Source organism: Harpia harpyja, chromosome 5 (genome assembly GCF_026419915.1).
Source record: "Harpia harpyja isolate bHarHar1 chromosome 5, bHarHar1 primary haplotype, whole genome shotgun sequence".
Taxonomy (NCBI): Eukaryota; Metazoa; Chordata; class Aves; order Accipitriformes; family Accipitridae; genus Harpia; species Harpia harpyja.
This window is the reverse complement of record NC_068944.1, coordinates 59605061-59629894: the sequence shown is the minus strand read 5'-3', so window position 1 is coordinate 59629894 and position 24834 is coordinate 59605061. Positions and strand designations below refer to the sequence as shown.

The 24834-nt window shown below is 39.2% G+C and overlaps 1 protein-coding gene and 1 long non-coding RNA gene across 4 annotated transcripts in view; one reads left to right on the top strand and one right to left on the bottom strand.

Moving 5' to 3' along the window:
* Nucleotides 1-19788, bottom strand: part of EMC2 (ER membrane protein complex subunit 2) — a 45653-nt gene extending 25865 nt beyond the window's left edge. For both annotated transcript variants that reach the window (XM_052786844.1, XM_052786845.1), the window contains exons 1-5: nt 19656-19788; nt 13983-14096; nt 10555-10619; nt 6129-6214; nt 3199-3256 (exon numbers count right to left, since the gene is read on the bottom strand). In XM_052786844.1, the coding sequence (XP_052642804.1) occupies nt 3199-3256; nt 6129-6214; nt 10555-10619; nt 13983-14096; nt 19656-19695 (363 nt within the window). In that variant the 5' untranslated portion in view covers nt 19696-19788. The remainder of the gene's footprint in view (nt 1-3198; nt 3257-6128; nt 6215-10554; nt 10620-13982; nt 14097-19655) is intronic.
* Nucleotides 19789-19819: 31 nt separating this feature from the next.
* On the top strand, nt 19820-21928 carry LOC128141760 (uncharacterized). 2 transcript variants are annotated; one of them, XR_008235164.1, is made up of 2 exons: nt 19820-20630; nt 21481-21928. It is a non-coding gene; the product is annotated as an uncharacterized LOC128141760 (long non-coding RNA). The 2 variants fall into 2 exon arrangements; XR_008235165.1 differs by having other exon boundaries at nt 21477-21928.
* The last annotated feature ends 2906 nt before the right edge of the window (nt 21929-24834 follow it).

Genomic DNA, 24834 nt, shown 5'->3' with positions numbered 1-24834 from the left:
CTACTTAGTCTCTGTAGCCTGGGATAGATCACACTCAATACAAATGGGATTTTAAGAAGATGTATTTAATAAAAATTCCAGCAGTCTCTGCTGAGAACATGAAGCAAAGATTTTCAAATGCCTGTAACTTAGCCAGTTTGGGTGTTTTTCTCATAGTATAATAAAAGCTACATTCTACCAAGAGCTCTTTTCCAGTTGGTATCCAAGGCTTCCCTCCAAAGCAGAGCAGGATGAGGATTTCTCAATGAAATACATTAACAGCAAAAACAAACAAAAAAGTCCTTTCTACCAACCCTACTAAAAAAACAATGTCCCCCTTATTTTGTTCTGAGAAACAGACTAAGCATTTTATCTGAAGATCTACAAACAACTCAGCCACTGTTCGGCACCACTATAAAGATTTTATTAATTGAAATTTAATGTAGTATGCAATTGAAAAAGTCCCTGCAATGGAAAATGTTATGCAGCCTTAATAACAGAGTAATCTGCCAGCTACAGCTCTAATAAGCCTTCATTTCAACCAAAATGGACAAGAATGGAAAAGGTTCACATTCTTATCCTATTAAAATGCACACAAGTTTTGCTTTTCACAGGAGTCACATTTCATTCATTAAACTCTTTAGAGAAGGGATAGACTTACTGAACGCCTACATGCTTTGAAAAATGAAACACGATCTCTGAAGTGACAACATTTAACATTGCTCCATTGTCAAATGAGTCATCTTTTTCAGCAAGTAAGCTCACAGTGAGATAAACCATTGAGAGATGATCACCTTTTAAAAACAAAGAGTACTTTGAATTCTGTCCTAAGAAATGAAATAAAATAATTACTGTTATCTTGATTTCAGAGTTTTGCATGCAACAAAACCTCACCTGAAAGTGTAAATGTCCATTACATTATTTGAGTTCAAAGTTCACTTTTCATAATGGAAAAGTCTGCTAGGTGTCTAAAATAAGTATTTTTTTGAAAAAGTTTTTTCCATGCTTCTATTTGAAACTGTCAGTCGATGCAAAGTATGATTTTTACATGATTTGGGTGAATAAATGTCTATGTTTCACCTACAGCACTTGCCAAAACATTTAATGTATATAAGCAACTCCATGTGTCAGCGAACCAGAAGAAATTGCTATAAGGTAAGGTGAGTGCCAAGACAAACTCAGCAACAGTTTCTTTTTTAAAATCTCGAAATATTTATTTTCCTACAGCAGCCACATGTGTGCATGGAAATAATTAACAGGTAAAAGACACAAAGAAATCTGCACATGACAATTTATCAAAACTTTCTATTTAACTTTCACTTTTCACATGCAAGGCTTAGCCAACCTATTCTGTAGTTATATAGCAAGGAATCTTTGCTTTGCATTTAACACTCCACTTCCGTTCTCAGATCTTAAGAAATCCAATAGATCATGCAGCTGTTTTACTATTTACACTTTATGCTTCTAAATATTACCATTTTATGGATCTTTATGATTTTGTTAAGGAGGAAATCCAAATTAGGTAATAGTCATGCATGTTACTTATGTAAATATATCACTTTGTTCTATAAAACTATCCAGCAAACCACTCAGATGACGTTAGCCATGTTGAGATGGCTGAAGAGTAAAACTGCCAAAAATGCACACTTCAAAGATCTGTGGTCCACAGAAGTCATTGTAATATGGTGCTCCATTTTCCACTGGCTTCAGCAAAAGGTCATAAAATGTGCACCTAGGTGACCTATTCTTGCGGCTTCACTGTAGATGTGTTCCATCTTGTTTTAACATAACTCTGAAGACTTAGTATTTCTGAAACTCTTTGGGCCATACACTGATAAAATCCATCAAGATTTACTGCAGACAGCTAGGCACCTTATGCTAAAACTTCTACTCGAAAACACTATAGACATTCAAAGGACAACTACAGATCACCTGCATTTGTCTCGCAGAACATAGTTCAAGTAGTACTGCTCTAGGGAGAGCGAAAAGTAAGAGTGAAGAATTTAAACAATTCTTTTTACCCTCACGCAAAAAATATGAGTTCTATCACTGCTAAAAGACACAGACTTTAACCTACCACTGTCCTCCGAGTGCTTAACTTGGTATTAATGTTTTCAGATGTGCTGCCTTGAAAATAATTTTCTGGTTTGGTGGTTTTAGGTGTTTTTTGGTTGTTGGGTTGTGGGTTTTTTTTAATTTGTTTTGTGGGGTTTTTTAAATGGTTTACTTAACTGAAGTGATGGTACTTTATCTATATCCAGCTCTGGCATACCCCAGTTACCCCCAGTTATCTGTGTTTCTGTGGGTTTTCCCCTCCTGAATAGCAGACCACATCCAATAAGCTGACTGAAGAAAGGTAGACTTTCAAAACGCACCAAGGAACACTTACATGAGACTGCCAAAACATCTGCAATAGCCCAAGTATTACATTTACATAGAAGCTTACCCACTAAAGAGAACCAGTTCCCCAAAACCAAGTTACATAGACAAACATATACCCTCAAACAGACAATGATTACTACTAATAAACTGACTCTGCATCATGTGATATAAATATTTGGAACTCCATAGTTTCTTCATGTTTCTAGTTTTACCCTTGTGGAAAAAAATGCATGAAAATACATTGCTACAAGTTTCCCTAGACTTTCATTTTGGTATCTAACAGCTCAAGGTGGCTTACACAACAAGTATTCAAAAAATGCTTAAAAGTAAAGTACAGTCTGCCTCAGATTTTGTTTTATACAGTTGGCAAGCTTTATAGTATTTTGATTCAAAAGCTAGTAAAATGTCCCAGACAATAAATCAAAATAACTGCTATTCAAGCACTATCTGAATGTATTCATACGCAACCTTTAAGTAAGTTTAAGTATTAGGAAGACAGAAGACACATGGCAGACTATATTGGTCCTGTAAATACTGAATATTCAGGGTAAATGGAAAAGCTGAAAGGCCCAATCTAAACCCTACTAAGACTGCTGGAAAGGTTGCTAGTTATAATCCTGTCTTCTAAATCTGGTGTTTAAGCAGACATTCTATCATGCCCTCTCATCATGAAACGAAACTCATTTGTTCTAATGAAGGCAACATAGATTATTATACCAGGAAACTAAAGGAAACAAATACAGTAATAGACACGTTTTTCCACAGTGAAACCCACAAAATGTTATCACAATTTCAAACAACAAGCCACTGCAGTTCAGAAAAATCTTTTAAACTTACTGTGTTAGTTGAATCTTCTTGTAAAATTCTATCATACAACTGGATAGCATCATCATACCTGTTCAGAGAAATCATTCTATTTATTTCTGAGACAGAACTCCTGACTTTTTGACTGTCCTTCCAATAGTTAATACCCCCCCTGCACTTTTTATACTGAATACATTTAAGCAAACTATACTCATACAAAATTCTCTTGAGTGCTAGCTAAATATGAACAGCAGTATTTTATGTCACCAAGTTAAAAAAAATACATGGTAATTGCTTCATGGAATACTGTTTCAGGAGCAACTTATATATTTTACACCCAAATTTCTTACTCTCCTACCTGTTCTTTTTTTGTACCCAACAGGTCCAATCACCACATCCCAACTCTACCTTTCACCTCTCCCAAGAAAGAGAAACCCCCAAATTTGAAAGGCCACCCAAAATAATGACTTTTCATGATTGTCATTTAAAAGTTCATGTAAGTTTCTTCTGTTATGATTTTATAAAGTATAAGCAGCCACATACAGTAAACTGGGGGGATTCACACAACAGTCCACCCCTAGACTATACCATAAATCTTGAAAGAAAATGTATTCCACCATCACTACATAGGTTTTATTAATAATTCTGCTATCTGAAGTATGCTCAAAACAGGTTACTCCAGCTGCTATAAATGCTTTAAACCCTCTGGGAAATAGATCTGTGTGTTCAGCCAGCTGTGTACATGACCCAAACTGGACAAATGAAATAATTCAATTCAAACCACATTTGACTACAGAGCTGTTATGCTATCACCACATAACTAGGGCGTACTTTGTGTCTTCATGTATAGTTTGACAAGTAGTTTTTCAGAGGTATTGCTGATTTGGTTTTGATGCTACACATATCCTTCTCACCTTGAACACCCACTGACGTACTCTCACTGCTCCGTAAGCACTGCTGACTTTAGCACAGCTCAGCTGTCCAGTCCAGTTACCGTAAGGTATGAGAACAAATGTCAAAGGAAGCACAAAATCAGAAACAAGTAGAAGGTGACTGCTATGGACTTGAGCAGATGTACTGTAAAATGCTGTATTCATGTTCCCTGTTAGTTGCTACTTTATCCAACGTATTTTATAAGACTGAACATGATGGCCATAATCCCAGCTTTACAGGGTGAAGTTCCAGAATACTGTTCGTTTGATTAGCAAGTGTCTACAGGAATGTCTCAGTCTACAGGGATGTTCTTTACCCTTTTTTGTTCCTGCTGGGGAAGGCAGAATCTTATCCACTCCTAGAAGTCACTTAGAATTTAACAAGAAGCTCACATCTTCAATTGAAAATGTGATCCCTCCAGCTTAAGTCTCCCTAGGCTAGGCTTCACTTGTAGTCAGTGGAGAGAGACAGGCTTCTCCAGGGCATGGCTTAGAGTACCTGCAGATGGTTTCCTGTTCAAGACAACCCAGAGCTGAAGCCTCTTTCTCCTCTGACTTCTGCAGAAAATCTATGAAGATTAAACATCAGCTTTCATTATTGCCTCTACTCCCCCAACATTCCAATCTCAAGGATCTAACCTGACAGAGACATTTTGTCAAGACTTTTTATGAGCACTTTCGGAAAACTGTGGCTCAATCTCAATTCATTGCTGAAACAACACATAATGTTTATGCAGCAGTTGTCTCCCACAAATATCTGTTCCCATGCAATAACATCTCCAATGCAGTCACATAAGCCTGCACAGAATTATGTTCTTTTGCACTTCTGAACAGGTTTCAGGAAGGGGGCAAAATCTGCTGCCATTCTCTCACTGTCTTCCTACACTACATCAAATAAAGACAGAAAGAGAGCTAAGTTTAATGGAAATTCTTCATAAATGTGTATTTGATATAAAGCGACTGTGAAATGTGGAACATGCAGTTGTCCCAAGACTGGCCCTGTGGTTGTGGAGTCTGGTTATCCACTCCTTTTGACCCAAGCAATGGACATTCATTGGTGGTTCATATCAAGTAACATTTTAAAAGTTAATTTTGCAAGGATGCAATGGATGAAGAACATCTGCTACATAAATAAATTACAAAAAAAAAAAAAGCATTTAGGGGTTTACTTCTAAGTTCCAATTCCTTCGTATAAAGATGGCCCAAAAGCTCAAAATCTCATCAACTCTGTATGCAAAATGTGGCATGGAACAGATTTATTAGCATTCAAAGGCACTGGAAGCTGGAAGTCCTTCTCAACACTCAAGACAAGTGCTTTAGGAAAATATGTCGATATCAAAGATGTATACAAAGGAGAAAGGTGGACAACAAAGGTCAACCTCAAGCCCTGAGGTCATTCCTCTTAGAAAACTGTAAAGTTTTAAGCTGTTCATTATTTTAATAACTCCTGTTAAACTTAGTATGTTATAACCATTCCATGCGTCATTTCAAAAAGGTCAGTCTGACTTTTAGGTTGTGCCATTCTATTCCACATGGGTTTTTGAGTTGTTTCTATAAGTAACCCTATAGATTTAATCCTTATTAAGTTCTACTTGATTTATCTACACTCAGAAAACAAGGGGAAAGACCTGCATCCTGCAGTAATTAGAAGCATAGGAGAACAGTGAAGACAAAAAAAGTTGGCACTGATTTTCATATGCTACTCTAGCTCTGCGAGATGAAACGTGTATATCTCAGACTTTGTCAAAACAGCGCCTAGTGTTTTACTGTATAATGACTTATGTTGTCGAGTAAGATCTTTTTAATCTATGAAGTCTGATGAGAAGACTTCAAAAATATAACACTGCATAGTACATGCAAAAATGCAATAAAAATGTCTAAACATTATATGATCATGTACGTCATTGTTTTCCATAAAGAAACTGCCCAGCATTGCTTTGCCATGTTTATATAGTGCCTGAATTCCTTTTTAAGACATCAAAAGCACCTTTCCGGACAGAAAGTGCATTTTTTTTTAAATTCAGGTTTTACCTTTCCATAGCTTCAAATCTCATTCCAGTTAACCGTTTAACTCTGTGGCTCCCAGGAAACTGCCGCCTTAGTTCCTGAAGACAAAACTATAAAAATAAAATCAAAAATACTATTGTGAATATAATTATCTACACGGAAGCTGGAAGGAAAAAAAAAAAAAAAGTCCTTAGCTGATGAATTCAACAACATGAAATGGAACTTCTAAGTAAAAGCAAATACCAATTTTTGAAATAAGCAATAAAATGTATTGATAAAGAAAACCTCAGAAACTGAAACTGTCTGTTAGAAAACTAATTCTAAGAAATATCTTCCATACAGGTCATTAGATCATCAGGCCTTCTTGGAAATAGTTATTTCTCTAAAAAATTAAACCTACTAAAACAGTTCTGATACTATTAAAACTTGAAGTCTACTTAGTTGCCTCATAACAACACAAGACAGTAAAAAAACAAAATAAAGACGGTAAAAGCTTATGTGAAGCTTCTTTAATAAATGGATATCTTACAATGGAACAAACTATGCTAATACTATGCTCTGTGTTTATTTTTAAAATAAAAATTGAAATCCAAAGAAAATGTTTGTCACTGGCTTGGGTTGAGCCTGCTGGCAGAAGAGGCATAGCTTCTAACTCCTGAAATCAATGAGACACCTGGGCTGGATAAAAGAAATTCATCACAGGCAGATTTCTCTGGATTAGCGAAAAAAGATGTTTGGTAGAGGAATTGAGTCACAACTTCCCCAGAGCAAACTGCTCTAACCATATCATGAATGCAGCTAGATAGCACTGCAATGTTTGTAGCTGACTCATTACAGTGGGAGGCAGGACAGTCCCCAGGCTCTCAAAAAAGACCACTAGTTTGAATCACATTAAAAGCTTCACACAGAACCCTCCTTTTCCAGGCATTTCTTTATGCAACTCAGCTTATAAACTTGTTCTTCAGACCTAAGGTAGTAGCAGAGGCCTATCTATATAATCTGTTCCATCTCATCACATCCACTGGTCAAAGGAAAAATCCAGAAGCAAATCAGTAAAAATTAATAGATTCCCTCCTCTCTGTTTCTATAGATAAACAGGTTGCTAGAGCACAGAAGAGAGAAATATTCACATCTCTCCATATGCAAAAAAATAGAGAAGGAAGAGAAAGGAAACAGTAATCAAAGCAGTAATGCTTAGTCTCAAGTAAGCACAGGAGATTTTCATCATGATCATCCTAGTTTCCAACAAACCAAGATCTCAAAAATGCAATTTCACATAGCAAGACTCAAGTTTAGTACAGAAACAGTTTACTGGCACTTAGAGTGATGTCTAGGTGAACTCCTGCTGCTCTGGACAACAAATTGTCATAAAAAACTACATGTACTTAGCAGCACGTTACATGACGTCTGAACTAATCTGTGAATGTTCTTAAGAGACAGGAAAATCTACATAGAACTACAGAAAAGTAGTTTCACTCCAGCTTTTACAATACAAACTTCTAGATTTTAAAAAGAACTTTTGCAGACAATAAATCCACCCATTGGCCCAGTGATCTGGGAATCCTGAAGGACAGTGATTTTCAGTACAAAAACATGCACTGCTTTTCTCCAATAAAATTTGTAAATGTCAAAAATTGTAACATTTGCAATAATACTAAGCTCCACAATCTGCAGATGGACTTTTACATCTAGAAAAACCCCACTGACAATACAAAAAAAGCTGATGAAGTAGCACTCAAGTGCAGCAGTACTACAAGACCAGAATCGTTCACGTTAGATCTGACTACATGATCATTATTCAACCGAATACAGCAGCCACATGGCCAAAATAAACTCCTGTAGATTAAGACATCAGATACAATAAAGTGACATGAAAAGTTGTGAGACAGTCACAAACAACTCACTGCAACACTTTTGAAAACAAAAGTGCATGAATAAGCTACACTACCTGTATCTTCAAAATGTTCTGGACTCAGCAGCACCAAATGTCCTCCTTTTAAAATTAACCTGTAATCCCCATAATCATTTATGTTATTGAGGACCAGTTCTGCACTATGTCAATAATCTACTTTCGAGATTCTCTCAGAAACTCCGCAATTCCAATGGCAAATCTCATTTGTATGTGAAACTTTAATTTGCAGTTAATTTGTTTTCTGATTTTTTTAATCTTGTCAGTTTTTAATTTTAAAGGTCTGACAAAGGTAAAGGAATATAAACCTGGACTTCAGCATGTAAAATATTGGTAGTGCAAGTACCTGCCAACAGTAGGCGATTTCACCAAAACATGCACATGAAAGAACTGGCTTGCAGAAGCGGCATGCATTACACATAGTCATTTTGTGCAGGACAGAAAGGACAACAGTAATAAAAAGAGGAAAGAAAAAGAAAAAGCAAAAGTCAGATAAATTACTCTGAAAACCATCTCAGCCTCCTCATTTGGAGCAGATGAGACCTATCCCCCTAAGCAAAATGCATCACAGCTGTCAAAAGCTCACTGCTAAAAAACAAAAGTTCCAAAGCTGTTTGTCTACTTCGGGGCTACAGCTGTAGCAAAAAGCCGCATATGATGTTGACTTGTTTGAATTAACTTCTTTATTATAAATCAGTCAGATTTAAAAAAATAAAAAAAACAACTAAGTTTCCCTCTAAGCTTTTAACCTCCTTTCTGAGCTGCATATAAAATGTTGCACTCCCTCATCTCAAGCAATATTCCTTAGAGGGCACAGAAACTGCAATTTAAAATCCCTGCCAGGGTTAGTAAAAATAAATAGCGTTTCACAACTGATCTTTCAACAGTGGCTCCCTCAACAATTTTGTGAAAGTCTTCCTAAAAAGACCCTGAAAATAAAGACCAAAACTGTTTTAGATATAAATCAGAACACAGAAATATATTTATTTAAACAGTAAGTCTATTTGTTTTTGTTTAAACAAACAGCTATACTACAACAGTATTTTCTTCTGAGGAACAAAAGAAAGGGAAGTTCAGTGAGTTCATGACAAGTTCAGCGTGTTATGCTGTATTTTCCAGTGTACTCCATTTTACCATTATACATATGGGATGCAAGATAAACTTGTCTAGTTCTGCCTACTTTCAAATTGCCCTTCTCCCAACTACATCCTCTGGTCTGACCCCTTGTATATCACAGACCATTAAATTTCACCCAAATGACATCACATGAAGCTCGAAGACTTTATGGGGTATTTTGCCATCTGACAGAGAACAAGGCACTGGAAGAGTAATCCCCATGAAACATCTGGACTCCTGAAAATACCTCTCTTTACTTAGGATAAGCTCAAGCTTGCTGGCTCTCAGGGCACTAGACAAGCTCATGTTTTTTTCCCAGCATTTTGTGAAGGAGGGATGAAAAGATTATTAAAATTTGCCTGCAAAACACACTTTGCCTTTTTCAGTTGCTGCCTTTAAAGGATTAGCTAACCTTCGTTGGTTTTTTGTTTGTTTTGGTGTTTTTTTCATTTTTAATCTAGTGAACAGGTGTTACAGTTCTACATAAACTCTTTATCTAAATTGTTATTTGTATAATTCAAATACATTTGCATACAAATTGACTAAACCCAAATATCCATTAGCAGTATTTTTGTCAAGAATCACTGAAAAATTTGGATTGCAAGGGACCTTTGGAGGCCACCTGCTCCAAATCCCCACTCAAAACAGAGCCAGCTTCCAAGTGAGTGCAGGGCCATATCCCAATCCATTTCTGAGCACCTCCAAAGGAGATTCCACAACTTCTCTGTGCCACTTGTCCCAGAGTGTTCATTAACCCCCTTGTTAAAAACTCTTTCCTGATATGTAATTGGAATTTCCTTTGCTGCAGCTTACGTCTCTTGCACTTGTCTTTTGCTGCACATCTACAAAAATCTGACTCTGTCTTCTTTATACCTTCCCATTAGTACATATTCAAAGATAGCAATAAAATATCTTCTTAGCTTTCTCAAGACTTAGCAAACCTAGATCTCTCAGCCTTTCCGTATACATTATGCAGTCCAGCTCTTTATTCATCTTGAAGACTTGCTCCAATATGTCAATGACTTTCTTTGATAATAGCCAACATGACATATAATATGAAATGCACGACAGGACGTTTTACCTCAAAACATTCAAAAAACCAATAAAATTGAGAAGTTTTCAATAAACAAACACTCTCTGTACAATATGGCAACTTCAGTATTATTCTTGACATTTAGCCCACACCAGAGTAGCTGTAAATATTTTCATGGCTATTGGAAGAGACATGATCTGTCTAAACAAAAGTTACAGATTAGAGAAGGTGGGTGGAGGCGGTTTCTTCCCAGCAGTGTATTTCTTGATAGATATTCTACAAGTCCAAGCTATGGAGTTCAGAATATCCTATAGCTGTCCAAAGAACTATCCAGAAGAGATACCCAGGAAGAAAACTTAAGGTTTCAGGGAAAAGTCAACTTGAAAACTTACCAATGCCAAATCATCTCGACTGCAGTCCAGGGCAGCAATCATCACCTGTTCATATATTATCCAAACTGGACACAAAAGAGACATTAAATGCAGATAATTTATTTTTTTAAGATAATGGGAAACACCTACAATGTAAATAAGATTAATGAATTTTGTCTGTGTATTTTTCCCCTTCTACTCCTGTGGATCACTACTGAAACAGGGACATTTTAAGAAACTGCTGGAATTAATTAAAAACGCATTTAAGCAATTTTATTGCTTTTAGTAACAAAGTACCTTTTGATATCTTGAGAGGCAAAAAAGCTCTAATTCTCTGCTTTTCCTAACATTATAGCTGCAGTCTTCTAATCAGATCCCCATTAGGACTTGCTCTCTGAACAGACCTGAAGAACAGACACTTGGGCTAGAAAGAAAATAAATTTCCCTTAACTGTTTCACTGCTGAAAGTCCTACAAATGTTGTCTTCTTCCTGGCGTTGAACAATTTCTCTAAATCAATGACAGATCACATTATTTCTGTTCTAGGCCTACCAGGTTCTTGAATGTAAAGAACTTAACACTGTAGCTACACCAGCTTCAGAAAAGAGAGGTTATGGTAGAGGGAAGCACGTAATGTGACTTTAGAAGTACTAAGTGTTTTGAAGTCATGTAAATACAATCAGGTGCACTCAATAATTCATAGAACTGAAACAGAAGCAAATGTCTTGAAAATAAAAATATAAAATAAAAAATAAAATATAAAATAACAGTAACAAAGGCCCTCTCATTTTTAAAAATAGTTTCTATGCTATGAATTTCCACTATTTTTTAAAGAAAATACTATTTTTTGCTAAGTATACAAAAGAAGAGAAACAGGCATTAATTTGCCTGTAACCCCTCTTCCCCACTGGAACTATAAGACATATATTCTGTTTTTATTATATAACATATACATTTTTTCCACAAACGTAAAAATACATACATAGATGCAGACCAAAATACAGAAAACATATATCCATGATATAAATTATATATTTTTTTTAAAATTCTAAGAATAAGATACTTTTCTAGTTTATGAAATGGCTCTCCCCATTCGATCAAACTTCTACGTTGATGCTCTAACCCTAGCACAGGTTAGTGTCAGATATTAGGCAAAAGAACACTTGTAAGAGAATCAAGTAACCAGTCCACAGTAATCTGTTTTTCTAATCTGTACTAGGGCTTTCTTGTTCAAGCTTAAAAAAAACCAACATAAAAAGCCAAAGGTCTTACTCCTCTACTTTAAGTCCAACTCTATAGCTTTGGACTAGTGATTGTCAATAAGAAAATCCCAACTTTTCATTAAAATTACAATGTGGATAATAGTATCCCCGCCCCTTAGACTGAATATTCAGTAAGTTATTTTAAAAACTCTAATAATAATAAATTTTTTGTTCCCCAATTACATTGGATGTCTTCTGCCTGAGGAAGCAAGATACTCAAATAATTTACCCCATTGCATTCGTTATTCTCCCTTCTATATGCATTGTGAAGTTAGCCACTGTAATATCCAGATGTCTTCTGAAAACACATGAAGCAACAAGACTAACATTCATCATATACAACTCATTCACCTTCCATGGCTACTCAAGAAAGAATTCTATGTCTACTGTAGATGTGGGGGGGTTTTTTGGTTGTTGGTTTTTTGTTTGTTTGTTTTTAAAATGGTATATAGTTGCTTCTGATACTACTTTAAAAAAAATAAACACAATGCAAATATGTAAATTAATTTCAGCTACTTTTATGCATTGGCTAACAACACCAGAAACATTGCAGGTAATTTATCTAATGAATCCTGAATGTCAAGTCTATGAAAGAATAAAATGCATACATCTTGAAAAGAAGGACAAACTCAACACTGAAAAGAAAGGAATGTCTCAGCCTATATTACTGAGAACAGCATTTCAGAAAGGCATTGGTAAGATCCAAGAGGAATATCAAGCTCTTCAACAATTTCTTACTAAAATACAATTCTCATAAATTACTAGCAACACAGTAAGAAGAAAATAAAATCAAGGTTAGTTCTCAAAGTTCTTCTAAAGCAGAGGGAACCTACCACAACTCTCTTGCAGGCGGGTGTATTAAGCCTACCCATGTAGTCTAAAAACAAGCACGTTCCTCAGAGTTACAGTATAAGACCCCCTCACAGTGCAGTATCTTCCGCAGGCACTGAATCTCCAAATGCACTTCATGACTCACTGCTATGCATAGAGGTATGTTCAATACATGATACTTTGGGTAGATTATCCATGTATTTATATCCAAAAGAGTACAACATTTGCAGTGGCAAAGTTCCTTACAACAGAAAGAACTCCAGAACAGAATTACAGCTTGGAAGGTGCAAGAGAGAACCAGAGCAAAGCATTTATATAAAACGAATCCTATCTGCAGAACCCCAAACCCAATACTGAAAGATTCCTCACCTGACAAGAAAGGGAGGCAAAGTGTCCTTCTGAAATGACTACGTGGATTTTAATTCCTGGAACACTGTACGAAGTTAGGTATATAAAATTAAAGTTAACTAACTACAGCTGAACAAAGTTAATCATACGGCATACTGTAACTTTTATTAGTAAATACAATGCACTGCTATGGCTGCTAAAATCCACTGTGACTATATAACAGAAGTTAATAAAATGAAAGAACTACAAGAGAAATGTATTAAAGAATGTCTGTATTAAGCTACCTGAATTATAAAAAAGGGAAAAAGAAGAAAGAATGAGCATTAAAATAAAAACCTGTGTGAGATTAATATGCTAACCTATACAATCTTGATAGCACTTTGTTATACTTTGTTTTATTTTATGCTTATAGTAGAGAGTGTTAATGTATTGTGGCATGTTTCTAAACAATTCTCTTTTAGTAAAAAATGTTATATCCAAGCTTTTGTCTACTGAAATTACTGTAAGGTAGTTAAAATCCCCTGAAAATAATAATTTCATGAATAGTGGAAACTTAGACTTACCTTCAACTATAATATCACAAATGTAATGTTGTAATAAAAGCAGCCTTAATATTAATTTCTGCAGTATGTATGACTTGATTGAGGAATAGCTTTCTCTGTTATAAAAAGATACTTCTCAATTTTTGCCACAGTGTTGAAGAACAGAAAATCAGTCAAATGACAGCTAAATAACAGTTTCACACTAAGTTTTCACATAATGGTCTAACTACTAATACAGCGAACTAACAGTTCTAGCAGGTAATTTTTCCATCTGTTTTCACTGCAGCCTATATTTGGGAAAGAAATAAAATCTAGGAATTCTGGAAGCTTATTAGACTGAGAAAGTAATATATATTTCAGCAACATCAGCAGATACAGAAAGGGAACACAGACATAAAAAATAGAATCTGAAAAGAGAAAACAAAATCAGAGAATGGAAGTTTTAAAAATAATGATTGTTTACTTACTGTCATCTCCAAGTTTAGATGCATATTCATTAATTAACTCTTCTCCAACATCCACGATCTGTTCACTGTTTCGGTAGTTTTCTTCCCTCCATTTCCTCATTTTATCACGCATATCTGGGGGCAAAGGGGAGAAAAAAATAAGAAAATATTGAGATTTCCAGATAGTAATGGAATTTGAATTTTATTTCTTAAAAATATGCATATGAAGAATGGGTTTAGAGAGCAACAGATCTAAAAAAGTAACTTCTACTAATATTAGAAACTACTAGAGAACAGATAGGTGTACCAGACCTCTGAAACCATATCACACAAACCACGTTCATGCTTTTAATATAATCGATTCAATTTCTAAGTTTGCACTCTCTCAGGTTAGTAACACATGCAGTAAAAACCCCTTATACCTAGTTATCCAATAAATGATAAATTTAACGGACATTACCCATGGTTAGGAAAAATAGACTATGAGAGATTTCTCCCAAGTAGTTTCACATTCATATCTACAAACAGTACTATAATTGCATTTCTGCTCCAGGTGAATAAATTTTCACTCTTAGTATTAGAAAAACTATGAGAACCCAACCACTGCTCACGTTTATCATTGTAAGCAAAATGCTGTGAACTTCCACTCTCAAAAGAATCTACACACTCCTACAGAAAGGAGCTGCAAGAAAAGCAGACATGGAAGTGAAGGCTTTCTACACCACAGAAGTACCCGAAGGTATAAAAATTATCTCTATCTAGGTAAGATAGAAAAGACAGTTTCTTTTAGCACTAGGATTTTTCTTTCAAGAGTACGTTTATTACGGATCAGATCTCCAAGACAGCAGGCATACTCAGTCAGCCAGAGAGCACTACCTAGCCTAGGTTTTAGTTATCCTCTGGATCAGGAAATTGCTAAGAATGGGATTTTATATACCCATATACATTTATATACGTGTAGATGTTGCACATACAAGAACAAATTTTGAGGAAACTTAAGGAAAATAGTTTTCATTAATAGATAGTAGGTTTACTAATATGAAGGTACCATGACAACTGTTGCCAATATTTTTTTTAAACTTTACAACTGCTGGAAAAACAAACACAACAATAGATCTAAACACTGTCAGTTTTTCTTCAAAATGCATAGTTAACATAACTGACAGATAAAAATTAAGCACTGAGCTTTCTTCCATCTACCTGAAGTTATCTCAGATTGCTCATAAGACTGTTATTGTGCTACATTTTGTATTTTGAAATTCAACCAAAACCACCACAGGGTTACATTTCATATGCATGTGTAAAGTTAAACGGTTCTAGACACATGATGGTCCCTGGATATTCAAAGTTAGACAGCAAGAATGTGAGAGAACACAAACATTCAGAAAAGCTGACAAGCTAAACGCATAAAAATAAATAAGCTGTCTGATTTCTACCCACTCATTTACTTGGAAATTATCAACGCCTCCATTCCAGTGTGATTCCAAATGGAATAGTGTCTGAATTATGTATTAACAGAATGCACATCTACCATTCATCACCCAAGCACAGCATTTACAGCGATGGAAAAAAACTGTCAACGCAGAACGGTATAACAGTATATCACCTGATGACCAAAAACCAAAGTTAAAAAAAAAAAAAAGTTCTCATTGATGTGAATCTATCAGGACGCTCATCAGTTCTAGAAATAATGAATTTTAAGTAAAAGGTAGAAGAAAGAAAATGCTAAAAAACTGCAGTAAAATTCACACAAGACTTTTCACAATGTTGTCAAACTTAATGAATTGTTTACTAAGAAAGCTATCAAAAGTCAACCAATAATAATTTAAGTCTTGGAGGCAAATCTACATACAGCCCATAATACAAGGTTGGGCAATAGCAATTGGAGATTTTAGAAAAAAAAAACTGTTAAAGACATGTCTAGTTTCAGCTACAATTACTCCTGTCACGTATATAGGCTGGTCCTGAGCAATTTATATATTTGGTTTAGTCCTAAGTTCTCTTAAATTAGCAAGCTTTGCACATATAAATCAAAACATTACAAGTTCAAAGGAGCAGATGCACTTGCCACAATGTTTGCTGTTCCCAAAAAACATGCAAGCAGCCTACAGCAAGCCAAAAGAAATAACCTGTGTTTTATTTTTGTGTCTGTTAAGGCGCCAGTTAATTTGGCTTGAGCAACCAGATATGAAGTGATCCTCTTATAATTACTTATACTTTGATTGTTTAGTTGGATCATAGTTTTCAAGTCCTCGATATCTAAAAGCACCTGCTGAAATAAAGGAAGCTACCCCTATTAATAGAGACATACATTGCATACTCCAAAACGTTACCTTGACATGTAACAACTGCTGCCACCAGCAGTCACTCAGGGACCTCATAACCACACCAGAAGTCACTCAGGGACCCCATAACCATTATATTTCTAGAGCTCATTTGTACATTGTTCTTCTGTTACAGACACCAAATCTTCCACCACACCTCAGCTCCACCCACTCTCATCTTGCAAAATAGGAATCAAACCAAAAACCTCACAAATCCACCAGTTCAACAAGCTTACCTAAACGCACAGGGTGTGCAATGGCCTGGCAAACTGCTCTCTGCAGGTTTCCAGACCCCTGGCCTTATCCGGATGCCTAACTGGTACTTTGCAAGTGCAAGCAGGGGCAAAGGCAGCTCAGCTGGGTACTGCGGATGCTGTCTCTAACCGTAACAACTCAGCTTTCAAAGTGGCCCCAACTAATGCCCCAGCATCTCACCTTTGCCTGTTGTAACCCCGCAAATTCATATATAAAATCCAGAGTAAAGTGATCTGCCCCTTTGATTACAACTGAAAATTAGGAATACCTAAAAGCAAGGAAACACAGCACGGAACACAACGAAAACACCTCACCAACACTTAATTGCACACAGATTATGACACAGATAAAACATTAGACTGTCTTCCATTTCCTAGAGTCTTTCTATACAACCTAAATATGAATTCAGTTTCTAAGTCACAGGAAGGAAGCAATTTTGTCATCTAAAATGGACTCAAATGACTGGAGACATTAAAAGATAGAAGTGTTCAGGTTTTAAATTCGTTTGGGATTTTCTCTTTGCTATATATCATGTTCCCCAATACATACATTTGCAAGAAAATGGCCTCACATATACGGACTGTTAAATTTCATCCTATAAAGCATTTTATGGTATTTTCAAAATACACTTTAAAGCTCGAGACATAGCAGCAGACAAAGTAAAGAAAGAAAAATAAAGACAGCTCCAACAGTAGAAAATACAGTTATTTCCAGTTATCTTTCCTAACCATCTGTAAAACGCATTGATCTAACATAAAATTTAATCATGGTTAAACTCCTACCTTTGTCACAAAGAACCCGAGTGAAAAGCAAAGCAAGGTAGAAACGGTATTTCATTTGCCTCCTGTTATTCTTTTTCCCTAACCTCCAAACAGTTTCATCTTTGAGCAATATGCAAGTAAAAACCATCTTGTTTACAAAGGACCGAGTATATAAAGGACATTTTTCAGATAAATACCAACCATACACCTGGTTGTCTAAAATGCTTAATTTCTATGAAAACTCAAGATGAGCTACATTAAATTCCTAGAACTGTGTCCAAGTTCTTTGCTAGGTACTAGGTCACAATGCTGCTGGGATCATCCCACCCATGATAAAAGTCCCCAGCTGGTCCCCAAAAATTTCTCGTTCAACAAAACCATATGCAAAACCATGCACCTAGCACAATGTCACAGATGTCAATCAAAACTCTTGGAAGTAGAATATGGAGGTTATTTCTAAGAGTAGAATGCTCACCTCAGTATGAATTAGCCAAGTCCAAAAGCAGTAAGCTTTAGCATCCTGTACCTGGCCTTTACATTAGAGGACAAAGACACAACTTTGCAATACTGTCAGCCAAAACTATCTAGGGCTAAATGTACAGAAACATATCCACAGTGCATGTTACCTATCCTGTGAAAAATCTCATTTCTCTTCCCAATCACTGACACCTGAGAACAAGAGGAGGAAAAACACCCCCTACATCTCTGCTTTTTGTAACCATGTATGTTCAAGCAAAATAAAAACTAGAAAAGTTCTTTACACAAGCTGGTTTAGAGCAACTTCTGGGAAAGCCTAATGGCACCAGTAATGCTCCATACAACTTCCCATACAGTGGCCTGCCTGCTCTCTATCCAAGCTGAGCTTCACAACCGCTATACCTTCTCACAAGAGATATAAAAGAACGGGCAACCAAGCTTTTTCTAAAGTGCTAAATTAGCCTAATGACATCACGCTGATGCAACCAAGCATCAGAGCAAAACTACCTATAAACCAACCACCAGAGACGCTGGCAAGAAAGCCCTCTTCTTCATCCTTAATCACTCAGTTACAGCACTATTTTCTTCAATACCAGCTAAAGTATTTTCTGACATCAGTGCAATTTGAGCTGAAGACTGAGTATTTCAAATTGCATTTTGTTTTGCTTCAGAGTCCTACAGAAAAAGGTGCAGAAAAGACAGCATGGGCACTATTTCTGATGGGCAAGTTACTGGCATCTGCTACAATACATCCCACACAACGTTCTTCCTCTTATCCCCATACTACAAAACCAAACTAACCAACAATCTATGCTCGGGGAATTATTCTATTGCTCAATTATTTCTTCACAGATTAGCAGTAAATAAATAAAAAACCAAAGATCACACAGCTTCTCTCCGCATTATCTTCTCTACTGTATAACGTTCGTAATGCATGGGACCACCTAGCTAAAGGTTCCCCCTTTATGGCCAAATTACAGACAAGCATTAATTTATTCCTGATAGGAGACTGTAATGGGTTCGAGTGCGGTATGAACTCACATTTGAACACATACTGCTTATGAGAAAAGCCACCGAGGGTGTCAGGTAAACCTCAGAAAGTACTGTTATATGAAAAATAAATAATCATTATGATCAAACAGATATAAAAGCTACAAAGATCTGGGGAGCAGGATTTCCAAAAGCCTGCATGTCGCTTCAGAGCTTCTGGGAGTTCCTCCACAAACGCTTATGATCACGTTTCAGGAAAGCATCAGGTAATTTTCAGGTGCTCCAAAAGGTGAACTATGACACAAGGTGCCGACCCAACCAAGAGGCCTTTTTTTCTTGTAAGCGTTGTGTCAGCACTTTGGGGGGGGGGGGTCGAAAAGCAGGGGTGGGAGGAACCCCCCGCCGCCGTCCTCGGGGGAAACGGGTATCCGTCCCCACAAAGCGGAGGCGGCGGCTGGAGGGCCCCCGCCCGTACCGGCGCTGGGGGAGAAGGCCCCAGCAGGGAAGCTCACCCCGCCGCGCACCGGGGACAGGCACGGGGCCCTCGCTGGGCGATATGCGCCTTACATAGCCGGCGGACTGGTGGGCACCGAGGGGCTGAGCACCGCTCGCGTCGGCCGGCCGCCCGCAGCCCGAGGAACCCGGCGGCTGCCAGAATCGCCGCCCCCCGGCCCCGCCCGGGAACCGCCGCCACCGCCCGGCAGCGGCTGCCGGGGCACAGGCGCCGGCCTGCCCCGGGCCCGCCGCGCAGCGGGGCTCCGGGGGCACCGCACGGGTGCGGCCACCGCCGCCCCCACCCCGCACCCGGGGGTGGGTCGGTCAGTCGGCCCAGTCCCAGTCCTGGTCCCGGCCCCGGCCGGGAGGCCGCCGGCTGGCCGCGACGTTACCTTCCCAAGTCACGTCGTACATCTCCGACACCTTCGCCATCTTGGCGGCCGCCCGCGTGACGCGCCGCCGTGACGGCCCCGGCCGTCATTGGCGGGCAGGGCGGGCGGCGCCCCGCGGCGGGGCCGGCCCGGCGCGGCGGGGCGCGGGGCCCGCGTGACGCGCCGCCCGCCTGACGCGCCGCCCGCCTGCGCAGTCCCGCCGGGGCCGCCGCGGGGCTCCCGCCGCCTCCTCCCCCGCCGGCGGGAGACGGCCTAAAGCCGCCGGAGAGGCCTGGCTTAGCTGCCGCATTAAAACGCGCAGAGCCTGAACCGGAGGTGGCACTACGGGCTGCAGGTTAATTTCTCCCGTGTTATCATCCACGTAAACTCCCCGTGCCCAGTTCGCGTGGCGCAAAGCCCTTCGCCTTGAATGCGCGCCGCCTGAGGAGGCCCCTGCGTTGGTTCGCTTTCAGCTTGCAAACTGCCAGTGCGTTTTGTGCCCCCGGGCGCCTGGAGGCGGGGATGAACCAGCAAGGATGAACCACCCGTTCCTCTGCGTTTGCTCCAGCCGCCCCAGGTGCAGCGAACGACCGGTGACAAAGTTCTGGCTACGAGTCGGAGAAGCCCTGAGGGGGCCTACAGCCCGGAGCACGGCCAGGGGCCCGCTGCCGGCCGTGCCCACCTCTGTCTCCTCTCCACCACTTATTTTCCGACAGTGTGGCTTCTGCAGACCACCAGTCACAGCCGTGAAGGGTTTCTTAGTAAAGAAGGCTCCCGATGTCAATACTGTGTAGTTGTTAAGAAATACATGTATCTCTGCTGAAGATGTTAGAAAAATGGCGATGGATCTTTAACTTCATGTACGCTAACAGAAATGGTTTTCAGAAAATATCACCAGAAACTTACTTGCCTGACGTTCAACTCTGACAAGTCCTCTTCCGGGAAACACCTCAGGCTCTGTACTCAAAATTAATCCCCTAGCTCCATCAACAAATGGTACCCTAGTATCGAGAAAACTGTCTGTATTTATTGTGTTGCTTCCTCAGTATTAGAATAAACTACTAATTCTTATTACAATCTACAGCATAATTACATGTAATGACTTAGCTAAAAGGCCTCAACTGGAATTCAAATAGTGGTCTAGAAAGACTGTGTATGCCTAATTTTTCTTCCCTTGAAAGCGGTTTTTGATCTTCTGAGTCACTGAATTGTTTAGACCTTGTATAGCACAACTGTACTTCCAGCTAATTTTACAATACCGGTGTCTGTATTATCTGAACACTTCCAAAAACATTTATTTATTTATTCTCATAGTATTCCTATGAGTAGGGGACAGTAAGTCCCCTTTTAGTCCCTTACTTTTAGACAGTAAGTCCTATTACAGGAGCAATACTCCTGTTTTACAAGTAAAGGAATGAATGCAGAATGGTTGCGTGCCAGATCCATAAAGGATTTAGCACAGACCTGCTCTGCACATTGCTGGGTAACACTGACATAGCTGAGGTAAAAGGCAAAATTAGCTTGCAGAGTTCAGTGCTGCTGGATTGCTGAGCTAGGTGTAATGCCTAATGTGGGATGCAGACGGAACTTTTAAGCATATAAATCGAAAATTTTGATCCTTTTAAAAGCCCTGTCAGCTGCCACCTAATGCTGAAGGAACTGAAATTTGAGAAACGTATGTTTGAAGTGTTTGGGAGGGGTTCGGACTTTAAGTTCCCTGGACATCTACCTCTGTGCTTCTGCACCTGCCCACAACTTTGTCTCAGCAGGAGGCGGGAGACGGTACCTCACAGGCGCTCAGTCTAGTTCCATTCACAGTGATAACTCTGATCTCTCTCCTAGCTAGATTTAGACAGCTCCCTGGTTATGCTGGATTGCTTCCTAAGACATGCAGCCCTCCACCTGCACTGTAAGAGGAGACTGGATCCTGAAGTTACGCACTGTTGAGTGTTGCCTGCTGCCTTTTTTGGACGCGGTCTTCAACGACTTGCCTAAAACCACATATGCCATGTTCTGCCGAGCTCAAAACTGACCCTTCTACTTCTTTCCTCTGCTCTTACTGTGGAGGAGGAAGCCATCCACACTCACCAAGAGACGGGAATTATTGTTACAATATCCCATTATGCCAGATACTGTTATAGTTGGAAACAGAAATGTTTTTGTTATTAAGCTTTTTCTTCTTGGAAACAAAACAGTGGTTTTGAAAGCTGTTTTCTGATGCCAAGGAGCTCCATCACTTAATTCAAATGTTAAAGTGTTTTGCTAATAAAGCTTAAAATGCTCTAAAAAGGGAATAGTCGTGAAATTTCTTTTCTGGATCTGTCATGTTCTGCTCTTGTGCCACTTCTGCAGGAACCAACTGGAAAGGTAGTGATCCAAATCTCACATAATAATGGTAAATGCAAGGTGTTTTGAGGGGACTATTTAAAAGTGCAGAAAACTCACCACAAGCTTTTTATAGGTAGCACAGCTAGTTCGACATACTACCAAATGAAAACAAAACAAAAAAATTAACAGATCCTTTTTTGCTCAGTTTCCTATTAAAAAACCTTTCTCTTCTACTATGAAACCTTTTGGTCAGTTCAATAATAATTTGGTCAGAATTATGGTTCTGAGAAGTGATATCTACCAAAGATGAAGAACATAGTAATTTAGTTTACAGCTTACCAATATAGCAAAGCATGGAATTCTGTGTCCTGTGCATGAGATACTGGGCATATAGAGATATTTGGGCTCATCACCTAATAGGATCTAGAACCTATTTTAGTTCAGTAATGTTGGGGGGTTAGTTTAGTAATGTAACAATGGTGGCATCCTTCAAGTAGGAGATGGGAGAAAACAACGGGACAGTTGTGGCACAAGGAGGAATGTATATGTGTAGGATCTGTGTATGCTGTGAATGAATGAAGTGGTAATTTGTCTTCTGTGTGAACCAAATGAATCATTTGCTTGTTAAGATGCACTTTCCCACTGTGCAAGAGTATGGACAAACTTCATTTTATGTATGAAGCATTTACAGATAATATCAACTTGTGTAGCAATGGTGAAGATGAGTCCCAGAAGATAAATTAGTGGATGAAAAATACAAGAAGTTCAAGAAATTTGAATCATGCAACTTAAGGACTCTGTGCTTTAATGTAGCTGCCTTTAAGCCTGATCCTACTTGGCATTCATTTATTAATATTGGAGCTTCAGATATTTTCTTACATCAAGTTTAAAATTTCCCAACATGAAAGAAAAATAAGTAGGAAAATAAATGAATAAATTTGATTTAAGGGAATTACTATGATGGGTAATATATAGAGGAGAATATTTTAACATGCTTTTAAGTTTTATCACAGCATCACCACAAACAAGAAACCCAAGTAAAAATTTTGTAGGTCATCTTGAAAAATTTGGAGGTTTTTTTCCTCATCATTTTGACTAGCACAAACTATTATATATTGGAACATACGTAGCAAAGCAGTAACATTCTGAATTTCTAATTCAGCATTAGTATTTACAGACAATTTAAAATTAATTCCCTCTTTCTGACTCCTAAACTAAAGGACAAGAGGAGATCATAGCCAGAGGAGTTTTTTACCCTTAAGCTATAAATCTTCCCAGCCATTGACACTTGCAAATGGAGAACATGCCAGAATTACATCAGCATGCCATGAAAAAAGGCAAAGAGGAGATGCTTTCGTAAAGCTGGGGAAAACAAGAAATATAAATCAACTTGATGAATTGACAACGTTAACAATCCTTAAGCAAGTCGAACAGCACTTCCTCTACGGCTTGATACTCGAAAAAGTATCCTGAGAGCCTCCTGAGATTGATTTTAAAATGGCAGTGAAGTGAACAAACACCACAGATCCAAGTTTCTGAGCTCATATGATAAGGTAGTACGTGCTTCAATTTTAGCATTTACTAGCTGAGTATATACAAGCTTGAAACTGCTGCCCCAAAGACAGCTCCCTGCGTGCTTAATTAAGAATTTTCACAGAGTCTTATACTAGATCCTGTGGGCATTAATTAAATGTAAGAATACATTCATATGTTGCTTAAATTTGGTGCTGGAAGCGGTTACTTCCTATAGCTGAAGTGAACAAGTTTGCGGTGAGGAGTAGCCTTTTGCTGGGGGCAGGTGGGGATCTGAGGAGGGGGCGGCAGGCCAGGGCACGGCCGGGGGCTGGCCTGGGACCCCACCTGCCAGCCGGCCTCCTTGTCCTCCTGACGGATGCCGAGAATGGGGCCAGCCCTGCTGGGAGATGGGCAGAGTCAGGCCCTGCCGCCTCAGTCCTGCTTGACAGCGGTGCCGGGTGCGGGAGGGAGCAATGTGTGCCAATTACTGGCTCACCTAATGCCACAGTTTTCATCCGATGCCTCTTCTGCTCCCCAGGGCAGCACGAATGCACCGCTCTCCTGAAGCAGGCCTGCAGGGCTCGGCAGTCTCGTGCTTGCTCGTAGCGAGCAGCGATACCCCTCTAAGGGCAGGGCAGAAGAAACAAGTGCCTTGCCCACGTGCCTGCCGGGATAAGTACTTCTCTCTTGCACAAGAAACGAGGGCGAGAAGCGGCGGGACCGGAGAGGGCTCCTCTCCTGGGGCAGCAGATGTGCCCACGCTCCCGAGCCACCGGCTGTCAGGGAAGTGGATGGGGATGAGCCCGAGGGAGGGCTCGGGGCCGGGGGTCTGCAGCTGAGGAGGTCCCATGGACTTCCCTCAGGGGTGGTGGGGGACACCGCAGGCAGCTGTATGCCTGTGGGCCTGCGGCCGAGGGGGGTTGGATGTTCCCTCCTGCACTCACCTCTCCAGCTCCCAGCACGGTTACTCATCTCCTCATAGCTGCAGTAGTGTGTCATATACATTTGGGGTCTTTTTTGACTGACTTGAAATAAATTGTACTGAAGTTAAGGGAATTACAGCGCTCTCCCCGGGCTGAAGTCTGCTCTCAGAATGTTTTCTTAACGCCCTCCTGACATCCTGACCATCTAAAAATCTCATTTCTGAACCATGTGTCTGTCTCACAAAGAATTCTCCTGTGCTTTCCCCAATCCTTATTTATTAACTTTGTTCCTTTTTGCAAGTTCTCTCCTTGTGTTCAGCTACATCTCATTATGTTTGCGATGTTTCTGAGATAATTTTGTCAGGACAATCACTGGACTTGGAGGGGAAACGATCTCTTTGTAGGGTGGCATGTTTTATTGATGGATACGGTGG